Source organism: Prorops nasuta, unplaced genomic scaffold (assembly GCF_024137725.1).
Source record: "Prorops nasuta isolate Cenicafe-Biocafe unplaced genomic scaffold, Cenicafe_Pnas_1.2 PNAS00002, whole genome shotgun sequence".
In the NCBI taxonomy this organism is placed as follows: domain Eukaryota; kingdom Metazoa; phylum Arthropoda; class Insecta; order Hymenoptera; family Bethylidae; genus Prorops; species Prorops nasuta.
In genome coordinates, this window is record NW_027116799.1 from 10,051,895 (window position 1) to 10,072,666 (window position 20,772).

The following is a 20,772-nucleotide window of genomic DNA, read 5'->3' on the forward strand; positions in this document are numbered from 1 at the left end:
TGAATTAAAATTTTTTTTAGTTTCAGTCATTTTTTTTAAAGAATTATAAGCTCATCGGAAAAAGGAAATGGAAGAATATCGATGCGTATACAATTAACTAATTTATAGTTTTGCATGCTTTATAAACTTACCTATATATAAACTTCCTAAGCCTTGGCTTCCATTTTAATCGGATTTCGTTTGAAGCGAAGGGCTTCAAGAAACCCATAATTTATATATACTAGGTATCTTTTTACGAGCTCAGAGTACGCAAGAAATGCATTGTCAATGTTAACCAAATACCGTTCAAATCAATACAAGGGGTTTTAGTCGAGTTTAAATATTTCATCAAAATAATTGTCATCTTAATTAAAGAGGAACAATGTAAAGCAAACTCAAATCTTATAAGTATACAACTCCAATATTTGTTGATTTTTATCTCGTATAGTGTCGTATACTCTTAAAGTATATTCGAAGCTTATACATCAAGAATTAAAAAGACTTGGCACACAACAAAAGAAAACTTAAGTGACGTTAGGAATAAAGAAATTACTCTATGGAGATTGTATATAGTGGAGAAAGGACGTAAACTAAGAATTATTGTGTGTATATTGATTAATATACGTATATATAAATATAACTCTACAATTATAAATATTAACTAATATACACAGCGAAATATTTCGTATTAGCGGAAGAACACAAAAGATAATTATGATAGAAAATGATATAACAAACGATCTTTAAAATGTCGAGCTCTCAATAGCACTGTGGTATACTTTATTACTTTTTTTTTAATGCACTTCACATTTCATTATTTAGATACAAAAATTGTTTTCGTGTAAATCTTTCGCAAGTAACGATACCCAAGAAACGGATACTAAGACGTTTCGCGTCTCTAATGCGACATTTGCTCTTCGTGTTTTTTTGAGGTGGTACTAAAGTTTTGGTCCGCAATATAAGCTATGTAATTGGCGTTGCATCTTAATGAACTTGTATATATATAGGAAAATTCTGATTTTTCCAGAATATCAGAAACATCAAAATACATTATTCAATATTTCGTTGGTATTAATTTATCGTGTGCTAAAATTATAGAAATTATATCTAACGGACACAGAAATTAGAACCAAATGCTTAACATGTCACTTCTGATTATCAAAATTACAAATTGCAATACAAATACTGTGTCAGATACTACTCGCTCCGTTACTTTTGTAAAAATGCTAATAAATGTTTCTTCGCTTTTTTCTTTCTTATTATAATGGGATACTGGATTTATCATCAGTAGATTAACAATGAATTGAACATGCTATCTATAATTATCTCCATTGGCAAAAAAAACAATTAACGCTTATAATTTGCAAACGTAAGATCAATGTGATAAAACGTAAATGAAACATACCTATTTCGTCATATATAAGCTAACCCAAAGATGGTTATAATTTCATTAAAAAAAAATTAATACTATATAGTTATTAGGTGATACCCGACGTGAGATTACATAGCAGACCTATTATAAAAAGCATTAAAATCAGTGCTGCTTGTTTCATTCAACAAAGAGATCTACCCAGGAGTGAAAGTTTTCATTGCGTTTTCAAATCATTCATCGCGTAATCATTACTAGCATAATAACAATATATCATAATATAATAAAATAGTACTGTAAATAAATCTGTATATCAAATTCTCAATAGAGAGAATCTAAATAGTTTTCATTAGCAAAGCATTCGATCATCGCTTCTTGCATTTTTATAATATTCAGTAGATACTGTCAAAAGGATATGTCCTAAAGTGTTTATTTATATTATATTTAATTACGAGTACACAAGTGGGATCTACCAGCTCTTTTTCTTTTCGTACGAAGTAGTATATCGTATAGTGCAAAATCTTAGTTTATGTATTTAATTAGGTATTTGGACCTTGAGAACTTTTTACCCTCTTGCTATAAGGGAGATTATTATCGTTATCGAAGATTTCCTCTTATTGTTTAAAATAGTTATCATCAGTAATTGATGCGGCCGCAAAATCATTTCATAAAATATACTTAAATCGTATATAGTTCTATGTACATCCTCATAAAATAATATTAATTTAATATATAATTTTTTTCTCGTACTATAACTTTGCTTGATGTATTATAATAATATATTAATTAATTACATAAATATTTCATTTGATTATCAATGATGCCTATTCGTACAATCGATATGAGAGAGTAATCCCATATTAGATACAATAAACATTCGTTGGCACAGGTAGTAGCTGGGGTAAGGCACTTTGGCTTGATTAATTGCCCGCAGTACCGTCCAGCGTAACCATCTTATGAATCCCTACTGTCACTTCATTTAGCTCTGTTGTTGTATTGCGTCACTACATTCCGTTAACTTTATAGAATCCCTCATAGATGACTATGTGACTCTCACTTTTTGTATTACAACTTTTGTATTACATTTAAGGCAGAGTACGCTGTTTCTCTGAGCATTGGAGTGTAAGTGATGATTTGGGAAGAACCTTTACAACGGCTTCGTGAAATTCGCAGGGAACATACCCTTTTCATTTGTACCTTCTTTAATACCCATCAGCCAGCCTTCCTCCTGCGTGACAGAAAAGAAAACAGAAATCAGTTTACAATGAAATTTTTCCAAGGACACTTTTACACGGAAGTCGCAGCACTAATCTGTAGATTTTGTACCTGCTCCTCTGGGTCATCGTACTCCACAACACGAATAGTTTCACCGACATCGAAAGATAACTCATCCACGTCTTCACGGCTATATTTATATGTCGCCTTAACCCTGTACAAGACGCCTGGCGGCAGATTATCAGTTGTTGCCCCTACAGAGAAATTGGTACCATTTTCATATTCCACGTCTAAAATAATCGAATCCAGCCTATTAGTCATAGACCTGCGTTTTGCACTTAAAGGCACATTCATTTGTTAATTCTTTTTTACCAAATTACAGTTTCTTCACGAGACGCGTCAACTTGTTAGCAAATTGCATTCGTGACCATTTAACTTTACTTTTATCAGGCCATGCACAAATGGGCGGATAACTTAGGGCTATTATCGATATTTATTCGACCAAATGCTCAATTAACGCATGTCAAACCAACACATAGGAGCTATTATACATTTTCCACCACGATTCGCATCAGTCTTTATCAAGTGTAAATACATAGTTTAATGAAAGAGAGCGTTGGTCAATGACATTGCTGTTTGTTCTGCATCGTATACTTACCCACAGGAATATCGTACAATTCCTCGACTCGCTTCGAAGGTGCGACTGTATTATGTGGGGACGCGTCTTGGTTATTGAGAGAATTATCATTGCTGTTAGCGGTGCTATTAGCATTGCCGTTTAATTGAGTAGTCGGCGATGTGTCTCCCGCTGCTGGCGCAGCTTCATCTACAGCTGCAACACGCAACAAAGCACACTCAAACCAAACAGCTACACTTTTGCATCAGCAGTATCCGCATACTGTATCGAGCCTATCTCAATAGTAGTGTTTTATCGCAAAACATGCAAGAGACAAGTATTGGTTAATAACATAATCTGTATACTTTAAGCAATGAAAACACGAAGGACGTAAAGAGAAATCTTTCGAATGACAAAAATCATCCGGTACCTGTCGAGATATTGTTCTGTGGTGCCTGCGTGTTGATGATTAAACTGAAAGCACAACCAGAGTTATCTCGTTACTATTATCGCTCGATCGTAAATTCTCTCTCATCAGATTAATCCAATAAGACTCACGCTGAATTGGCATTCGGTGATTTTGGCGATTGTAATTCCGTGTTCTTCTTCAGTGTGTAAGATCCTCTTTGGCTTTCGTTGGCCAATTTATCAACGATTGCTTCTAACTCTGAATAAACCTGGAAAGAAAAAGTAGGTTTCTTAGTCGTGCAAAACGAAGGAAGGTTGAAGCTATTGCACTTTTAATAATTACCTTAGCACTTTCTGTATGAAACACTTGCTCGGCGGCGAAAAGAGTTTGTAAATTGGTAACCAGGAAGAGAACTCGCGAATCGAACAGTGCTGGTAGTTCATCGTGCAGTTCAGAGTTCAGTTGTTCGTACGTACGTTTCGCTTCCTCCAGCAGCTCTTTTCCTTTAGTGACCTTCAGCTCGTCCCTCTTCTTTGGATTGCACTGCAGTGATTGGAAATTGTGTCTCTGGCTATCGTAGTCCACTTGCTTTCGGCCACGCTTATCAATTTTTTTCTACAAACAAATCATGAACAGTCAAAAAAAATCTCACTGATAATAAATCAAAGAATGATCGTCTCTTAAATGACTCGATTCATGTAGAGGTGCTAAATATAATATTAACATTATTTATTCCCCCTTACAATTCAGACAAAATGTAACTAAATATACGGAAACTCTGGAAATTATTTTACGGATTTAATTTAAAAATTTGTGATTCGTCCTTGGTATAATTTAATTTCATGACTCGAGTCATTTGGCAACGGAATCGCCCTAAATTAGGTCGATTGCAAATCGTACGAACTCTCATCTCTGGAAATTGACTTTGATATGTGTTGAGAGGTACGAGAACTTGGTCTGCCAGTTTGTGAGTAAAGTCCTGCCACAGCATATCCAAATTTTGTGCTTGCATGTAGAGAAGGTCATGACCCGTCCATTGGCTCTCGTAGATCTCGTTAAGCGAATCCATTAGAGTCTTCGAGGCAGCTTGCACGGCTGTTGAAAAAATAAACCAGGTTAATAATTCAGTCTCTTAAATCCTTAATCCATCCAACAAATACGTATGCAACCATCATTACTTATTTCGCAAGTTTTACATAAAACGTGTAACAAATGTCTCGTTTTTTTTTTTTTTTTTTTTATTTGAATAGAATATGCAACGGGGACTCACTGGTACTTTCTTGACCCACTTCAAGTTGTCGCAAGGTGCATTGACCCGCAAGATAAGGTAGGAGTGTTGGAAATAGCTGTTCTATGATTAATCCAAGAGAGATCTTCAATTGCTCGGATTTATTCGATTTTTCAGATAACAATGTAGAACTTTACTGTTACGTGTCTCGCGCGGCGAGGAAATGAGGTCGGAGATCGTGAAAAAGAAGGCTATGGAAATGCAAGGTCATATACTACAATCTCGTTTTTATCCAAGTGCAGCTCGCGTGTCACTCGTACGTGTTAATTCGAGAGTGAGTCTATAAATATAATCTCTCACAGAGGAAACGCAGTCTACCGCGCGTTAGATGCGGCCTGTCCCTGCCATTCCCTTGCGCTGATAAGTCGAAAGGTCAATTCTCAACGCTCTCAATAACGTCATTATTATATATATACATATACATGAAATATAGAAATATTAGTCACACCAGCCGTTAATTTTTCCAGTTTTTTTTTCACCACTTCATCCCATTTCCAGATGAGACACGAGCTATGAAACTCGACGCTGCACAAACTGCATGCGATCTTGAGCCACATTCTAACGTGGTAAAAAATTGCTATTTGTTTTTTGATATGAGCCGAACTTACCACGGACACACCTGATGTAATTATTGAACTCTTTCTGCAGTCTGTTGGCCGAATTTTGTTGCCTCGTGAAATTTTGCAGATGCTCGTCGAATATATCGTCGGCGGTTCTATCGACCTTGCCAAGATTTTGAAGGAACTGCAAAAAAGATAGAAGGTAAAAATCTGTGATTTATAACATTACTTTTAAACGTGATTGGAGCTTCGATAAGAGGGATTTTGAAATTCAATCAGTTGCCGAGTGGAAATTTGTTGCTCGATACTGCCAGCTAATGGAGATAGCGTGACACACACGCTACAAAATTATACAGGGTGCTCCTTCAACTTTTGCAAATACTATAGATTTGAATAGTATTGATAATTATAAGAAGAAAGTTCCTTTACGGTTTTCAAATTCAACGTTTAATAAAGAAGTTATCGAGAATTGAAATTTGCCGAATTTCAACGCTTCTCATTGGCAGAGCGTAGTCCGACGCGCTCTCCTATTGGTCGAACTCCGTCGGCATGCTCCGCGGACCAATAGGAAAGCTCGAACCGAGAAATCTTTAATCCTTAATAACTTCTTTGGTAATGGTTAGATTTAAAAATAGCGCAGGAAGTTTCTTCTTAGAATTTCTCATACTATCCTAATTTATACGTTTGGTCAAAGTTAACAAGCCACCCTGTATGTCTACTGCACGCGTGTGTATTCGAGACGAGGAAAAATGGGATCGTGGGCGAAGATTGGGATACTGCCAAATCGAGAAAATCGGTCGAGACAGGTTTCTGTCTGATTTGCCTCGACGACGCCGTTTCCTATATAATTATAGTCACTCTGACCAAGTGTACCGAATTTGAGACTGTAAATACTAATGCTACACAGCATTTAATGACCCTGCCTTGTCCCGTTTCACTCTCCTATACGTTTCATTCGATTCTGCAGCACAACTGGAAAACTTGACGCGTTGGAATTACGTAAGTCTCGTCTCCATTCGCGAATCCGGTCATCCGTTCGAAGGTAAGAGGTACACCGACCTTCCAGCACGCTGCAACTTCCATGTTGCAAGAAATTCATTTGAAAAACAGTCACGAATACTCCTCTACCTCTTTAAGACATTTCCATTGTACGACTTTCTACATTTTCACCTGTCTATTCCATTGCCTTACAGTGCTAGCTCTCTTATTCGATTCAAATCATGTATCCAAAATATCCCTCTTTATATACCACTATTTATCTCATTTTTCACGTTTCTGCTTTTCTCCAGAAGCATTCGGTTACAACCACTTCTCTGTCATCAGAAATTTATGCTTGAAGCAGACACTGGTGATCTCTTTTTTGTGCTATAATACTTTCTGCTTATTCGTAGAATTCTTAAAACACAATTTTTTTAACGAATTAAAAGAGAATAAAAAAAGAAAGAGATTCTTGGCTTTTCAAATATTCCGCGTGTTTACCCTTACACAGCTCGCAACTATCGCTCAGATATTTGATTGCAGCTATTAATAACTAATTAAACGGTTCACGAATCGCTCGAATATATCTCCCAATTCCGTATTTTCCACGGTTCATTGATTCATCGATCGAGTTATCACAATTGTTTCTCGTTATGTTTATTAATAAACGCGATAATAATACGTTTGTTTCAGTATTAACGAGGTAACAATGTGAATTGGATTTTTTCTCTTGCTTCGTAACGAGACTTTCTAATGTTCATTTATCTATCGAGGAAGCTGCGAGCATGGAGTGGGGGAAGATAGAAAGAGAGAAGAATAGGAAGAAAGGAAATACAGAGGGAGAGAGAGAAAGCGAGATTCGCTCGACTCGCTCATGAATTCCTCTCGACTACAACATAAACGCATAAATTGATAAATTGACGTAAGCGTACAAGTGCATCTCTGTGCACTCAATAGCCCGGTTAAGGTCGCTGAATACAAATATTAATGCGAGTGACTGAAGCTAAACGTAGAATTTTTTTTTCGGTGGACGAGCAGGGCAGACATCGAGCACGCGGCGTGGTCACCGTTTACGTGGCGAGGCACACGATGATTTCTGTCGCGCCGCCGTTTGTACATACCGTTACTTAGTTAACATAACTTAAAGCCGATGCCGGCCATCTGAAACCTGTTCACCGTTCAATAGGGAAATGCCAAACGCTTCACTGCTTCGCGGATAACTACGACCTTCCATGAGAAAAAATACAATTTAATTTCATAGTTCTCCCTCTAGTTTAACCGCTCCCCCCCCCCTTTATTCCTCCCTTTCAAAGCTCAACTAATAATTTAATTTTTATTCAAACTTCTCTGTTTATACCCACAACTGAGCTATAATAAATTTAAAAACAAATGTAATCGTCATTTTTCTGTAACGAATTCACTCTCCATTTATTCCTTCTGTTTATTATTAATAATACGTCTTCTTTTGTAAACACGCAGTCGTCAAAGATGCGTTTCGAGTGGTATCAATAGTGTCCTTCGTGGAAAAGCTGAACTTGATGTTTCTCGAGAGACGATTCTTTATTTTTGTTTCTCTTATATTGATACTTTATACGCTACGCAGAAGCTGATATTTACAGCTCGAAAGCTTCCATGCTTTTTTCCTTCCGTGTATTACGACATACTAGCCTTTTTGGTTAAAATTGATCCAAACTCTCGTAGAATTCGATGACGCGAGACAAGCATAGTTTTTCGTGGTGATTTATAGAAAGGCAAAGTTATCATTACGGAAATAGACGGTCCTCTTTCGCTCTTATTAATAGCTAAGCAGATGACGCGAATGTGCCGTTGCATCGCTATTATTATGCTATACTCTGGCCCCATTTTGTGATGCCTGCACTTTGAATTGTGCGAGAATTGAGAACGTAACGCTCCAACGAAATTGCTTTTACCATTAAAGAGTAACGAAGTTCCGAGGAAAGTAGCTACGAGTGCCGGGAACTCGCCTATAAGTGAGATCAGTTTCATCTTTCATAATTACTCCTATTCAACCAGGTTTTATTCTCACGCCTCTTCTTTTTTTACAGATCAAGGTGCAAATTCAAATTCCGAGTTGTTAGAGGTATTATTTGGAGAGTGGAAAGACCCGTAAGCTCATTGAGTCATCGTAACGCTAATAGCAATATGGCTGCTCAGAGTGAGGTTATGGAGTGTTTATGCTGTAAGATTGCAGGCAGCAATTGACGCCTAATAGAGAGAAAAAGAGGACGAAAAAAGTCGACCGGTGATTCTCTTTATGGATCTGAGCTTCTTGCGAGAGAGGAAAGTGAGATTTTCTATGAATGCTACTAGAATCTTAGTTTCTTTAGAAGTGTTTTAACCACAGATAAAAGCTGAGTTGGAAAAAGTTCCTTTCGAGTGATAATAGGGATTCCTTTTTCGTTCCTCCACTAGTTTCATATCTAACAAAACTCGCATTTACACCGATATGTATTAGTCGAAGAAAGAAGTAAGTTTATTTAGAAAAAAAAGTGAAAAAGTTTTCCTGACGATCCTATTTACGCGTCCGAGCTTCTTGCGAGAAAAGTGGGAGTTTTCATAATGTTACTTAACCTAAGCTTCCACGAAGGTGTTCTGGCCTAAGAAAAAATTGAATTGCAATAAAATTTCCTTGGAGTGACTGTAGTATGAATGCATTTTCCATTTCTTCGTAGGATTAATTTCCAACAAACTTCGCATCACACGGAAAGAGAAGTTAGCCACTGGGTCGAGCAATAAGGCTGTCCAAAGTGAGGTTATGTGTGTGCCGCAAGCTCGCAAGCAGCGATTGACACCTCTAGTAGAGTGAAAAGGTGAATCAACGTTTCCATGTACGGAAGCAAGCTTCTTATGAGAGAAGGAAAGTGAGGTTTTCCATGGACGTTGGTCGAATTTAACGTGAGTTTCTTCGGAAGTTGTGGCTGGGCAAAAGGCTGCGTTTCATCAGGAAGAAAGAGGGATGGGAAGGGGGGGGGGGAATCGGAATGTTGGCGCGAGCTTCGGACATCAACCTCCCCTCTTCTCTTTTTATCTCTCGTCTCCGTTGCTCGTAAGCAATCCTGCTTACTTCTGGCTTAGCTGGCCCGGACCGGACCAGCCGCCGATTCAGCGTCATTATCAACCAACCAATCCCCGAATACCATCTTCTACTCTTTACTAGAACACACCTGTTCTCGGATATTCACCTGTCCACCACCCAACGCATCTCACCATCTAATTTCAATCTTTGCCAAAAAAACCTAATCTTCGACATAATTAACTCTATTATCTCTCCATTATATCCGTAAATTAGCACCAATTCGACCTCTATGGAATTCGGTCCATCCCTACCTTCTTAAAAGATCAACGTAATTGACCAGTAGAAAATAAAGACTGAATAGCCAAATTGATTCGAACAAATCGCTACGAGTTGATTTCGAAGGTTTTCGAACTGGCCTGATCTGTGTGCGTGTGCTCGTGTGTGGGTATCGTCGGGCCACGACGAATTGGACCGAATCGAACCGATATCAGCCGAAAGAAGCTCTGCAGTCCAGCAGTGCGCGCGGAAGAGCTGCATTTCTCTTGCTTTCCTTCTCACCTCGTTCGAATATCCCGCTGCGACTGGTCGAGCTAACGGAACCTCGCGATAAGTTTTGTACAGTTCTTGCAGTACACGCGCTTCGCAGGAACCAATATTCGCCGCATATTTCAATAATTACGATAATCATAATACTCCGGACCTAAGGTCAAAAATCTCCACGTCGCATTCTTCAACATGTTTACATATCATTATATAATTCTTATAAACCGTATTTTTCAAGTGAAATTTCAACTTTGTTTTTCCATCAACGATATTGTTATCCTCTCAGTATAATTAAAAGTTTTTTAACACTAAGGCTGGGTTTATAATTCGCAAGGTGCTAAAGTTAAATTTTGTATTCTTGTGTATTATGCGTGCGATGAAATACGATATGAACATACATTACTCTACTGTCTCTACTACGGTAAATGGAAAGCGGCTTTTGATACGTCGCGTCGCTATGTGTGAATCCACCTTAAAGCGACCGGTCAGTAGCCAAGTAACACAATTGTTCGATTATATAACCTAAAAATCAAATTTATTTTTACATTTGATTATTCTTATCATAAATTATTTACTACAAAATGAAGTTTTCAGGTTGATTCCAAGAGATCACGTTTCTACATTTGGACTTTACAACTCGTGCGATATTTATACGGATTGCGATTGCGCTAGGATATCTCTTTTAGGCACACGCGACGGAATAAAAAGTGACCTACCTTTTATACACACACACACACACATATACACAGTAGAATTGTTCAAGTCTCACTCCACATACAAGTAACGCAACCAAATCGTATTACTATTTATTTTCAATTCGTTTCCACTGTATCATATTACTACTATTTAAAATAAAAAAAAAACAATGTTTTGAATTTAAAATAAAAATGTCTGCAGGACGCAAGTCGTTGAATATAAATTTAGTCGCAACGAGCTAAAATATATAAGGCAGTATTTTCCAATTCCTCTCGACGACTCCTCCGCAATTTTATTTGTAAGAAGGATCGATTCTACACGGCTCCACCAACGCGTATGCTAATTGATGAGGCATTAGATGATCACCATACATGGCCCGATGTAGTCATGGAATGCTTATGAAGGCAATGTGTGAGCGTACCCGTTCGGATTTAAATTTGGGGAAAGTAGCCATGGTCGTCCAGCTAAACTCCGAGCCAGCCTTAACGATTCCAACGAATAATGCACCAAGGAGTTCGTTTAACGTAATTATTTAACGAGCGTGACGTCACAGGTCCACCGCACCGAAATTCTACACTTTAACGTGGATCCACACTGCGCTGCGAGGCTATCGCAATCAACTGTGAAGCGACCAACCATTCTCCCATAATTGACAACTTTTTCTGTTTACTTAAACCATTGGAGAAAAAGGTAAATTGATTTAGCATCGTCGTTTTTTCCATCTTGGATCGATTTTCTCCACCTCCATGCTAAAACTAGCGATTCCCCATCTGTGCATTTCAGACAAGTCTGGACGAGCTTTGTTTTTACAGATGCAGTCTGATCTTGAATGGCAATGAGCTCATCGATCGTAAATGGACTAAATTTTCGAATATCGTCCGTTCGTTATTTTTAAATGACCTAGGACGAGTCGTCTCTTCTCAGCTACACGTGTAAACGTTAAAAATGCATAATTACAGTCGAAGTTAAGAGTTTTCAGCAAATTGGTAGAATTTTTATTCCTCGTGCATATATGCAGGTCAAGTTGAATTGCACAGTTAGGCTAAATTTTGAAATATCCTCAGTCACGCATATTGAAACGACCTAGAAAAATTAGGTGAAATTGTGGCGCGAAAAAAACTGTAATAAAGAAAATGGGTTGAAATTGGAATTGTTCCGTCTCAATGACAATAGTTTCTCGGCGTTTATACGTTTTGATTGACTTGAATTTTTTAGGCTCGAAAACGGAAATAAATTGTCAAATATCCTTATACTCCATATTAAAACCTACAAAAAATAAGTCAAATTTTAAAACGTGAAAAAGTGCAGCGAATACAATGTTTAAAATTATAAAATCAGAAATTTTTCCTTTTCAATGATAATAATTCCTCTTTGTTTATACATGTTAATCAACTTGAATTTTTTAGGCTGGAAAACGGAAATAAATTGTCAAATATCCTTAATCCTCCTTATCGAGGTTTAGAAAAATGAGGTAGAATTTGAAAAAAAAAAAAAGATAGAGTGAAAAAACTGGTTAAAACCATATGTGGAATTAAGAATTGTTCTCTGTGAACGACAACAGGCTCTCTTGTGTCGTTGGTGCAAATGGTGCATACTGATCAAGTTGAATTGCACCGGTGCGTAATCGAGTGGCAACCGCACCGAAGGTCACCGCACACCCACACACACACACACACAATTACCCTTTTACAAACTCCAGACCGAGTTATAACTATTCGTGCTACGCCTATGCGGTGTACTATACGATGTATATTATTGTTATACGTACGAGACACCGAATGTTCCATTTACGTGAAAAATATCTCACTTTGTCCCATTTCGTTCCCCTCGATAAGAAAAAATACTCATGTGCAGGCTTTATTATTTCTGCATGGAGAATCGTTGGAGGTTTTTGGGCCAGGACGAGATAAGATAATAAAAAAAACTTGGCTGACACGAGCGTCGATACAATATCGATTCTAATATACACAGCGTACACGAAGCTCTATTCTGATTGATCTGGGATTACATATATATATATATACATATATATATCTAAGCACTGGATGTTTGGTCCAAGATTTGTTGTGACTGCCTCGTACAGATTGATGATTGGGGAAACAATTGATACAACGAAATATGAGAAACAAATGACAATTTACTGCGTAACGAACAAAGCATCGATTAAAGTAACAAAGATTAAATCATTCGTTAGAACTGAGATAATTTTCTTTATTCCAGATTGGTTTCAGATTTCTCAATCAATGACACCATAGGAGAAAGACCGGATGTAATATCATTAATGTAAACATAATGATATATTGAGAAAAAGATCGAAGAGCACCTTTTTGTATAGGGTGAGGCACTTAACACGCCCCAGAACACAGCCATAGACGCAAGAATGTCTTATCTCGTTAACCACGAAAGACGTCAATTTTTTGAAGCACATTTCTATTTGCATTGAAACGAGTCTTACGTAAAAAAAACAATTTATATCTCTTAAAGTTACGCAGATAGATGACTTTTTACATTCTAACTGTGGGGCGCTACGAGTGCCTTACCTTATATATATATATATATATATATATATATATATGTATATGTATTAACAATAAACTCGAGAAATATCTCGATTACAAATGCATGAGAAACATAAAATGCTTATATTGCATCAATAATTTTATACTTACGTGTGTATCAATACTAAAGCTACGATTTGGTAATCGAATGACTCTTTTTAAATATAAACACGTGTAAAAAATTCATTCAATGTATAAGTTTAGCGTGACTGCAGTATTTCTTCAATAATAAATTTCTATTAATTATATTACGAGTGAAAACGATATTATCGTTGATATTTATGTCATTTTCTGAGATTTCGTATTTAATGGTAAAGGTCTTTTAGCGAGCGTTTTTCGTCGAGTTATTATTTAAGAGCGTTGGTAAGCTGGTATTACAACTCCTTTTATATATGAAAGTATCAAAGCAAACGCTTGAGTAGAAAATGCCAAGCTAAGCAGCGTAAGACATTATCAGAGGAGAATCTACACTCGGTAATTCAACGGGGTAATAATCGCAGTTACATTAAGAGAGAGAAAGAGAGAGAGAGAGAGAGAGAGAGAGAGAGACCCCGTTGGATTCCATCGTACAGCACATAGCAGTCCCAGGCGTAAAGCCAAAAGAACTTATACGCTGCTAAATCTAGCTCGAGGCATCGACCGTGTTACACGGGATGGCCAGTAATTCACGCGAACGCTCAATAATAGAAAATAGCGAAAGAATTTAGAAAAGAGGAAGGGGAAAGTATTGGTGAAGATATGGGTATGGCTGAATGGTTTTTGGCGACGTTCACGGGAGGTGTCAAGTAGGTTTGTGCCGAGAATAGAGATAGGAACTAGGTCACAGCCTAGTTAAACGGCGCGCGTAGCTTGTCAAGTTACTCCTACCGGTAGTAAAATCGCACTAGCAACTATTTAATCGCGTAAAATCACTATGGAAGGTTGGCGGCGGCGGTCAGGTGACGACGCCTGGTGGCGAGTTTTAACCTGTGAGAGCCTGGAAATTTGGTCGTTGGAGGGGAGAGGTCACTGCTGTAGCGCGAGGAGAATTGCGAGACGATTCGTCCCATTTCCGTTTGGTGCCGACTCTGCTACTGCCTCTCCTCGTCTCTTAACTCACTTCCTGCCGTGCCCGATGCATTCCGTATGCAACGACCTGCGGCTAAAGAGAATTCCTTCTTCCGCGCCCTCGTCACTCGGGAATACTCGTAAATTAAGGCTAGTTTGTTCAATGCTCGTTAGATTTCTTCTGAAAATCCAGATCACCTTGCTTCCAGCTCGTTCCTTTCTATATCCTTAATAAAATCGACCGTCGAGTACAAGTTAGCCAGCACCACTTCGATATGCCGGTCAAACTCGTTACATTCGTTAAGATTCGGCGGAAAGAACCAATCTCGATCAAAGGAAGCTTCGAGTTTCGTGAAATAGCTATATTCGGGTTGTTCGCAGAACGATCGAACGACGAATGGCGTTTGGCAAGAAAATGATTGATTTTAATTTGTGTTCTTTGCAGTCTCTACAATTTTTACTAAAAATGTGCGCTCGGTATAATAATAGACAACGTACTATATATACTATAGGAAACAAGAGTAAAGCAACAGGAGACATAGTGTTAACGGTTATTTCTATCGTGTAAAAAAAATAAAATTTAAAAGACTACAAGACAGAGCGTTGATATTGTATTTCAAGTCGCGTGCCTATTAAGATAGTGACGAATTATTAAGGCCATCTCGATGGTATTCGAGCGACGAAAAGCTCTTCCAAGGAGGAAACAATGTAACAGGGTAAATAGGACTAACGATTATTTCTGTCTTGTAAAATAAAAACAAAAGTTAAAAGAGTAGAGAGCAGCATGGAGATTGTATTTTAAGTCGCGTGCCTCTTAGGATAGTTGTGCAAAACGTAATACAAGAGATTGAGATCCAGCAACAGGCGAGCTGCTGGGTAGGCCAGCGGGGAAAGAGAAAGGTAGGTGAAAAAAGAGACAGAAAGAGAAGCAAAGAGATTAGACTGGACTTTTGTCGCTCAGAGCTGCTTCGTATTTATATGTGTATATATATATATGCTAGCTGTCGTTTTCTTGCACAGTTCGTTACTTGGAACTCTGCCAAACACCTTCATCGTCTGGCATCGACGCGTCTCCGTATCTCGCACACCGAGAAAGAAAGTATTATAGCTGGAACTATTATGCGCATTCCGATCTCAAAGCGCATCCTCAAATATTCGATGTATGCGAAAACTTGAAATATTATGCGTTTATAATGTTACGCCAAGCCAATTTAACTGTTGTATGGATAGAGAAGCTATCTCCCCATCCCATCCAGCCTCGGGGTCCTTTCTATTCGAGAATATAAAGGTCACTCGAGTAAACAAACCAAGTACACCGTGCGATGGGCTTTTTGCATTCCACTAAATAGACTTTTGGAGCAAACTTCGATTCCAGGAAAAAAATGTAAACATTGATTTTGAAATTCTTCCAAACCGACCTATAGCCGTAGCCATCTTTGTTTTAGGTTAGACCGTTCGAAATCGCACGGTATCACTAAGCAGGACGTTCTCTCTTTCTCGACCGTCTGGCAAAAATTATATTCACGAAAACAATTCGAGCGTTGCTAGCTATATATCCACGATCAGCTAAGCCCGTTCTTTCGTAGATATATTTGCCGACAGTCAGAGAGCAAAAGCGTCCGGGACTGCGAGACCAGAATAGTAATCGGGTAGGCGAAGTGGACAACTTCACATGTAGTGGTAACTCCCGCTGTTTCATCGAAACTCCGCTATTACCAAGATTTTCGTACCTCGACACTTTTTCTCCAGTATCCTTCTATTTCCACGTAAATTGCGTAAATACGGTCCCAGCTGCTGTGCGGACCGAAATTAAATCTCGTGCAACTATACGATAATTTACTCACCTCGATTCGTTTCAATTACACTCGCTCTCCCCGCGACTCATTACAAAATAAATTATACACTGCAACTGGAAGTGTTGCGGAAAGGCTTCACTCTTCGTGTAATTCGCACCGGTTTCAACTGGACAATTTTTCCAAAGGTTAAATGACATCGCGAAGAGAGCATTCTATGTAGTCAATATAATACATCTTCACGATATTCGTCGAGCACTTTCTCGAGGTCGCTACCGTTTAGCAACTGGTTGATTATTACTCGAATCTTCTCTTCTCTCGTTAGATGGTTGTTTACCCAGTTTCGCTGTGTGCGTTTGGACTATTTTATATTCTTTAACAATTTATAATGGGATAGATCAAATATACATAGGCTGTAGTTCGATCGATTTCATATTTCTAAAAATCCGGGCGTGCAGCACCACCATGCAGGGATGTGCAGAACTATGGAGGCTCCAGTGTATAGGTTAGAATCACCGCGATTCCCGTCTCTTCGTTCTCGCTACACTTGACTCTCTTCGCCCCGAGACTCAACTAATTCTTCTACTCAACCCTGTCACGATCGATATATCGTCAAGAGAGCATTTTCTCGAATTCCTACGTCATTTAACGTGTATTTTACTAATTAGTTAATTCTTTATTACTGTTAAATGTAATAATAATAAATTCTTGTATGAGCCGCGATACCGTAGATGTAGCTTTCGAGAAATTCGCGGGTAATATTGTTGCGTTCCGTTTACAATTAACGGTCCCTGTCTGCCTCTGTGTTCTCGACGTATATATACACTTGGCTCTCCCCGCCTCGAGACTCGACAAAATCTTTGACTCGCATCTCATTCTCTCACGATCGATCTATTATATCGGTCACCTTCGATTTCTCCATGGATCAACAGGTTCACCAGAATCCGATTTTCCCCCACCCACTTCTCACTTCACACGTGCACGTATTCCATTTGCTATTTCATTTCCCTACGCTCATTCCCCGCGTTAATTTTCTTGCAAATTACCTTCCAACTACATTACCGAGCCTCGATACATCTTATTTTTATACTCTTCACTCGCGTTATTTCCTTCTCACTCTTTTTTCAAATCATTCGTCACTTGTCGAGCGCTCGAAAAATGATATGAATAGCTCGAATTCGGCATCGTTATGCAATAAACGGATGTAATTCATCAGAAACGCGTTTTCGCGATTTATTTCCATCGATTGTATTTCTGGTATTTGTTACATTATTGTACGCATACCATTTGAGTCTTTGGTAATAATTATAATTGTTGAATATTATCGAGTTACATTCGCTAAGATAAATGTAATGAAAAGTGTTTATTTTAAGGTTATAGTACATAAAATTGACATATAAGATAACAGTGTCCCTATTGTTGTTAGCATTAAAAATACTTGCCTAAAATATTGATTTCATTACTTTTTTGTTTCAATTATTTTGTTCCATTAGTACACATATTTCATAGAATTCTTGGAAGAGATTATTTAAATATTTTTGGTCTATATTTCGTAGGGTAATTTTATTTTACACTAAGGTTTTTAATGATCCTGTTCGTAGAAGAATATGGATTGGTTGGATAAAAATTATATTTTTTGTAGGTTATGTTTTGGTAGGATATTAGATTGTACTGTCCCTCGATATTTTAGTTGACAATATGTGACAAAGAAAAGCACACGGGGTCGACCCCTACTCTCATTTGTTTACCTCTTTCAAAGCTTTACTCGATTTGGAAAAAAGCAACCAAATCGCTTTGGACCGGTTCCACAAGATAACCGAGTTTACGCACTACTACCACGCCACTGCGAGTCGCGACCAGTCGAGCCAAACTTAGAGGCTCCCATGAATTATGGTAGTTTAGACTATAAATGTGTTTTGGTCGTTTAAGGCTACGGCCGGACCGTGGGGCTTCACAGCTAATACCGAACGCGTCTCGTGGAAAAAATGTTCAGAAATTGAGAAAATACGCGTCGATGATGTCGCAACTGGGGAAAAAGCTCGGCGTGCTTTAGAAACTACTAGAAAAACATGCGTTTATTTTGTATGAAAATCGAAAAATACTAATTTAGGAAATCAATAGAAACGCTTAAAAATTCAAAACAATCATAACATTGATCAAACATTTTCAGCTGATTTGCATTTTACGTTGCTTTTATTTGTTAAATTATAGTTGGAGATGGAGATGGATAAATAAGGCTTTTGGTTAATTTTGGTAAATTTGTCTTTATTCTTCATACAGGTTGGTATTGTGAAAGTGCAGGGAATACAAACAAAACGCACAGTTTCAAGTGCGACACTGCGCGAAGAACTTGAGTTATGCGTCGACCATTGGGAGAGAAGCACAATAACGGCCGATCGTGGAAAAGAAACCCGTTAATGCAGTAAAAGTTGTTGGAGGCTACGGATACGATTCGCCGAGGAGTATCGAGAACGCGAGGGCAGCTTCGTCACATGGCGAGCAGATTTTGGCCTGCTTCGCTTGCCTCACACAACTCTGCTTGGCTTCTTATCGTTGCCGGCGTGCATCGATGATGCATCGGATCAAAATGACTAATGCAAATTCACGTTAATCCTCCACTGGAAGCTCCATTGTGCACTGATATTGTCACGTACCAACGAATCAGCGATATCTGTTTACTTGTTTTTTTTCTACCGTGAATTACCCCCCCCCCCCCTCCCGTCGTATTCCCTCTGTCCGCCTTTCTCGTATACACACGATTATTACGCATCACAAAGTTCAAACGTTCCATTTGTTTTTATCGAGAGTCATTTGTAGTCCGCGGCGATTACAACCAATTAGAAGTGAATTTTTCACGCGACCCCCCTTTCTCTACTGACAGCTGTAGAAACACCGACCGTAGTATACATATATATAGGTAAACCAACGCCGCTAGATTCATGCGGGTCTTTCAATGTACCGTATTCCCCTCGATAAAATATTCGGCTCACGTAACTATACTACCAGCTTACAATTAATCCCTTATTAATTCAATGTCCACTGGTGCTGCTTTTCTTTCCTCCTCTCTTTCGCCAGCAATGCTTAAACAGCCTGGAAAATCACTCCATCGCGCATAATTCGCCGTGCCAGTCGGTTTTGTGCGCGGGCGACCTCTCGTCTTTCAAAGCGAACCAACGAAGAGTAAATACAATGCTGTAAACATGACAAAATACGACAACCCGCGCGAGAAATAGCAGAAACGCATTTCCTAATAGCATCGCCTGTCTATTTATTTAGATAATTATCGACGCAAAGACTACGTCAGTTTTGCTTTACGATCTATACGATAATACGACCCGTGACTGGTAATTACTTCAAAGCCGGCTCAATCCTCGGAGAATGTGTGCAATATTCTAGAAACGTTCGGATCTTTCTTTCCCCGATGATTTGGTGTAATTATTTTTCAACGGTCTAATCTTATTCGTAAATTCTACCCTTCGATCGTTTCGTAAACAGAAACGATAATTCCGTGCGCTCCCAATCGTCTTTTTTTTTACAATCATTCGATAGAACGTCCACGGAAAGATTGTTGTAAACGGTAAGAAAATGTGCTTTTGGGTAATATTTTCGTACAATGATATCGGCGCGGTTTGTATAAAAAAATTGACACTATCGTTTAAAAAATATATATACAATTAGGAGATATTGGCGTCATTTGTCGAAGGATCGAAAGAAGAGGTGTAAAAAGACCATCTATGCGCCCATGGCTAGCAGAATCTAAACGTCAGTTGCATAATTGTCATTTTAAATGAAACTCTGGTACACAACTGTTATATGTATGTTTACCGATTATATAAGTCTCCTTTGCCTTCGTATGTTCAGCACGGAACAAAGAATTCAACTAGTTCAGATATAAAAAAAATACCCACGCACGAATTATCCAACAGATAATAGCTGTGAATAGATGAAGTATCAATCTATGCGCAAGGTAGTAGGTAGGCAGAGATGTATGTGTGTAACCGCAGAGTATACGGCCGATGTGAGCGGGAGAGGTAAGGTTAGGGAGTAATCGCAGGAGCGACGTTGCGATCCCTGTGCAAGCGCAAATTTTAGGAGCAACGATTAGCACAGCTCGTAGCGATGATAGTACAGCTTTGATTTGGCGTGTAATGAGCAAAATAGACCAAACGATATGTACGGAATTCACCAGGGATGTAACTGTCATATTGACGATTGGAAAGTATCAAATGATTCAAATGCTACTTTTATGTGAGATGCCTACCTTCTCTTTTGCTCTGCCCGCATGTTTTTGCACTGTTTTAGCGATTAACGCTCCTTTACTCTCTGCCATTGTGTCTCCAACGCCAATAAAGTGTCAGCTGTCGAAAAGCCCGTCTCGGCAAACACAAAATACAACAGCGGTCTAATATCAACTGCTCCGTGTTCAGTTCACTCCGAATTTAACGCAAAACGCACGGACGAACAAGCGGAGAGTCACTGACGAAGCTGTTGCCCTCACAAGTCACAGCCAGAGCTGTAATCCCCTCTTCTCTCTATACTACTACACATACTACCATTTCCACTACTCTTTTCGTAATGAAAACCTTCATAAATTAGTTCATCTAGTGATAATGCGTCAAAGAGGGCGCCACTGTTAAATTCGCCATGTTGACTTTTTAGACTCGCTTCGTTAAATCACCCGCCT

The 20,772-nt window shown here is 38.5% G+C and overlaps 1 protein-coding gene across 5 annotated transcripts; it reads right to left on the reverse strand.

Annotated features, from left to right (window-relative positions):
• Window positions 1-570: 570 nt before the first annotated feature.
• Amph (amphiphysin) lies at window positions 571-20,579 on the reverse strand. Of its 5 annotated transcripts, none has more exons than XM_066730064.1 (9): window positions 20,350-20,579; window positions 5,485-5,620; window positions 4,493-4,683; window positions 3,931-4,203; window positions 3,738-3,856; window positions 3,610-3,653; window positions 3,222-3,395; window positions 2,675-2,817; window positions 571-2,576 (listed from the first exon to the last, which is right to left on the reverse strand). In XM_066730064.1, exons 1-9 carry the CDS (start codon window positions 20,416-20,418, stop codon window positions 2,496-2,498), a joined length of 1,230 nt encoding a protein of 409 aa, XP_066586161.1. In that variant the 5' UTR covers window positions 20,419-20,579; the 3' UTR covers window positions 571-2,495. The 5 variants fall into 5 exon arrangements, with proteins under 5 accessions (XP_066586161.1, XP_066586151.1, XP_066586188.1 ...); XM_066730054.1 differs by having other exon boundaries at window positions 2,675-2,853; XM_066730091.1 differs by lacking the exon at window positions 20,350-20,579 and adding an exon at window positions 16,140-16,361 and having other exon boundaries at window positions 2,675-2,853.
• Between the last annotated feature and the right edge of the window lie 193 nt (window positions 20,580-20,772).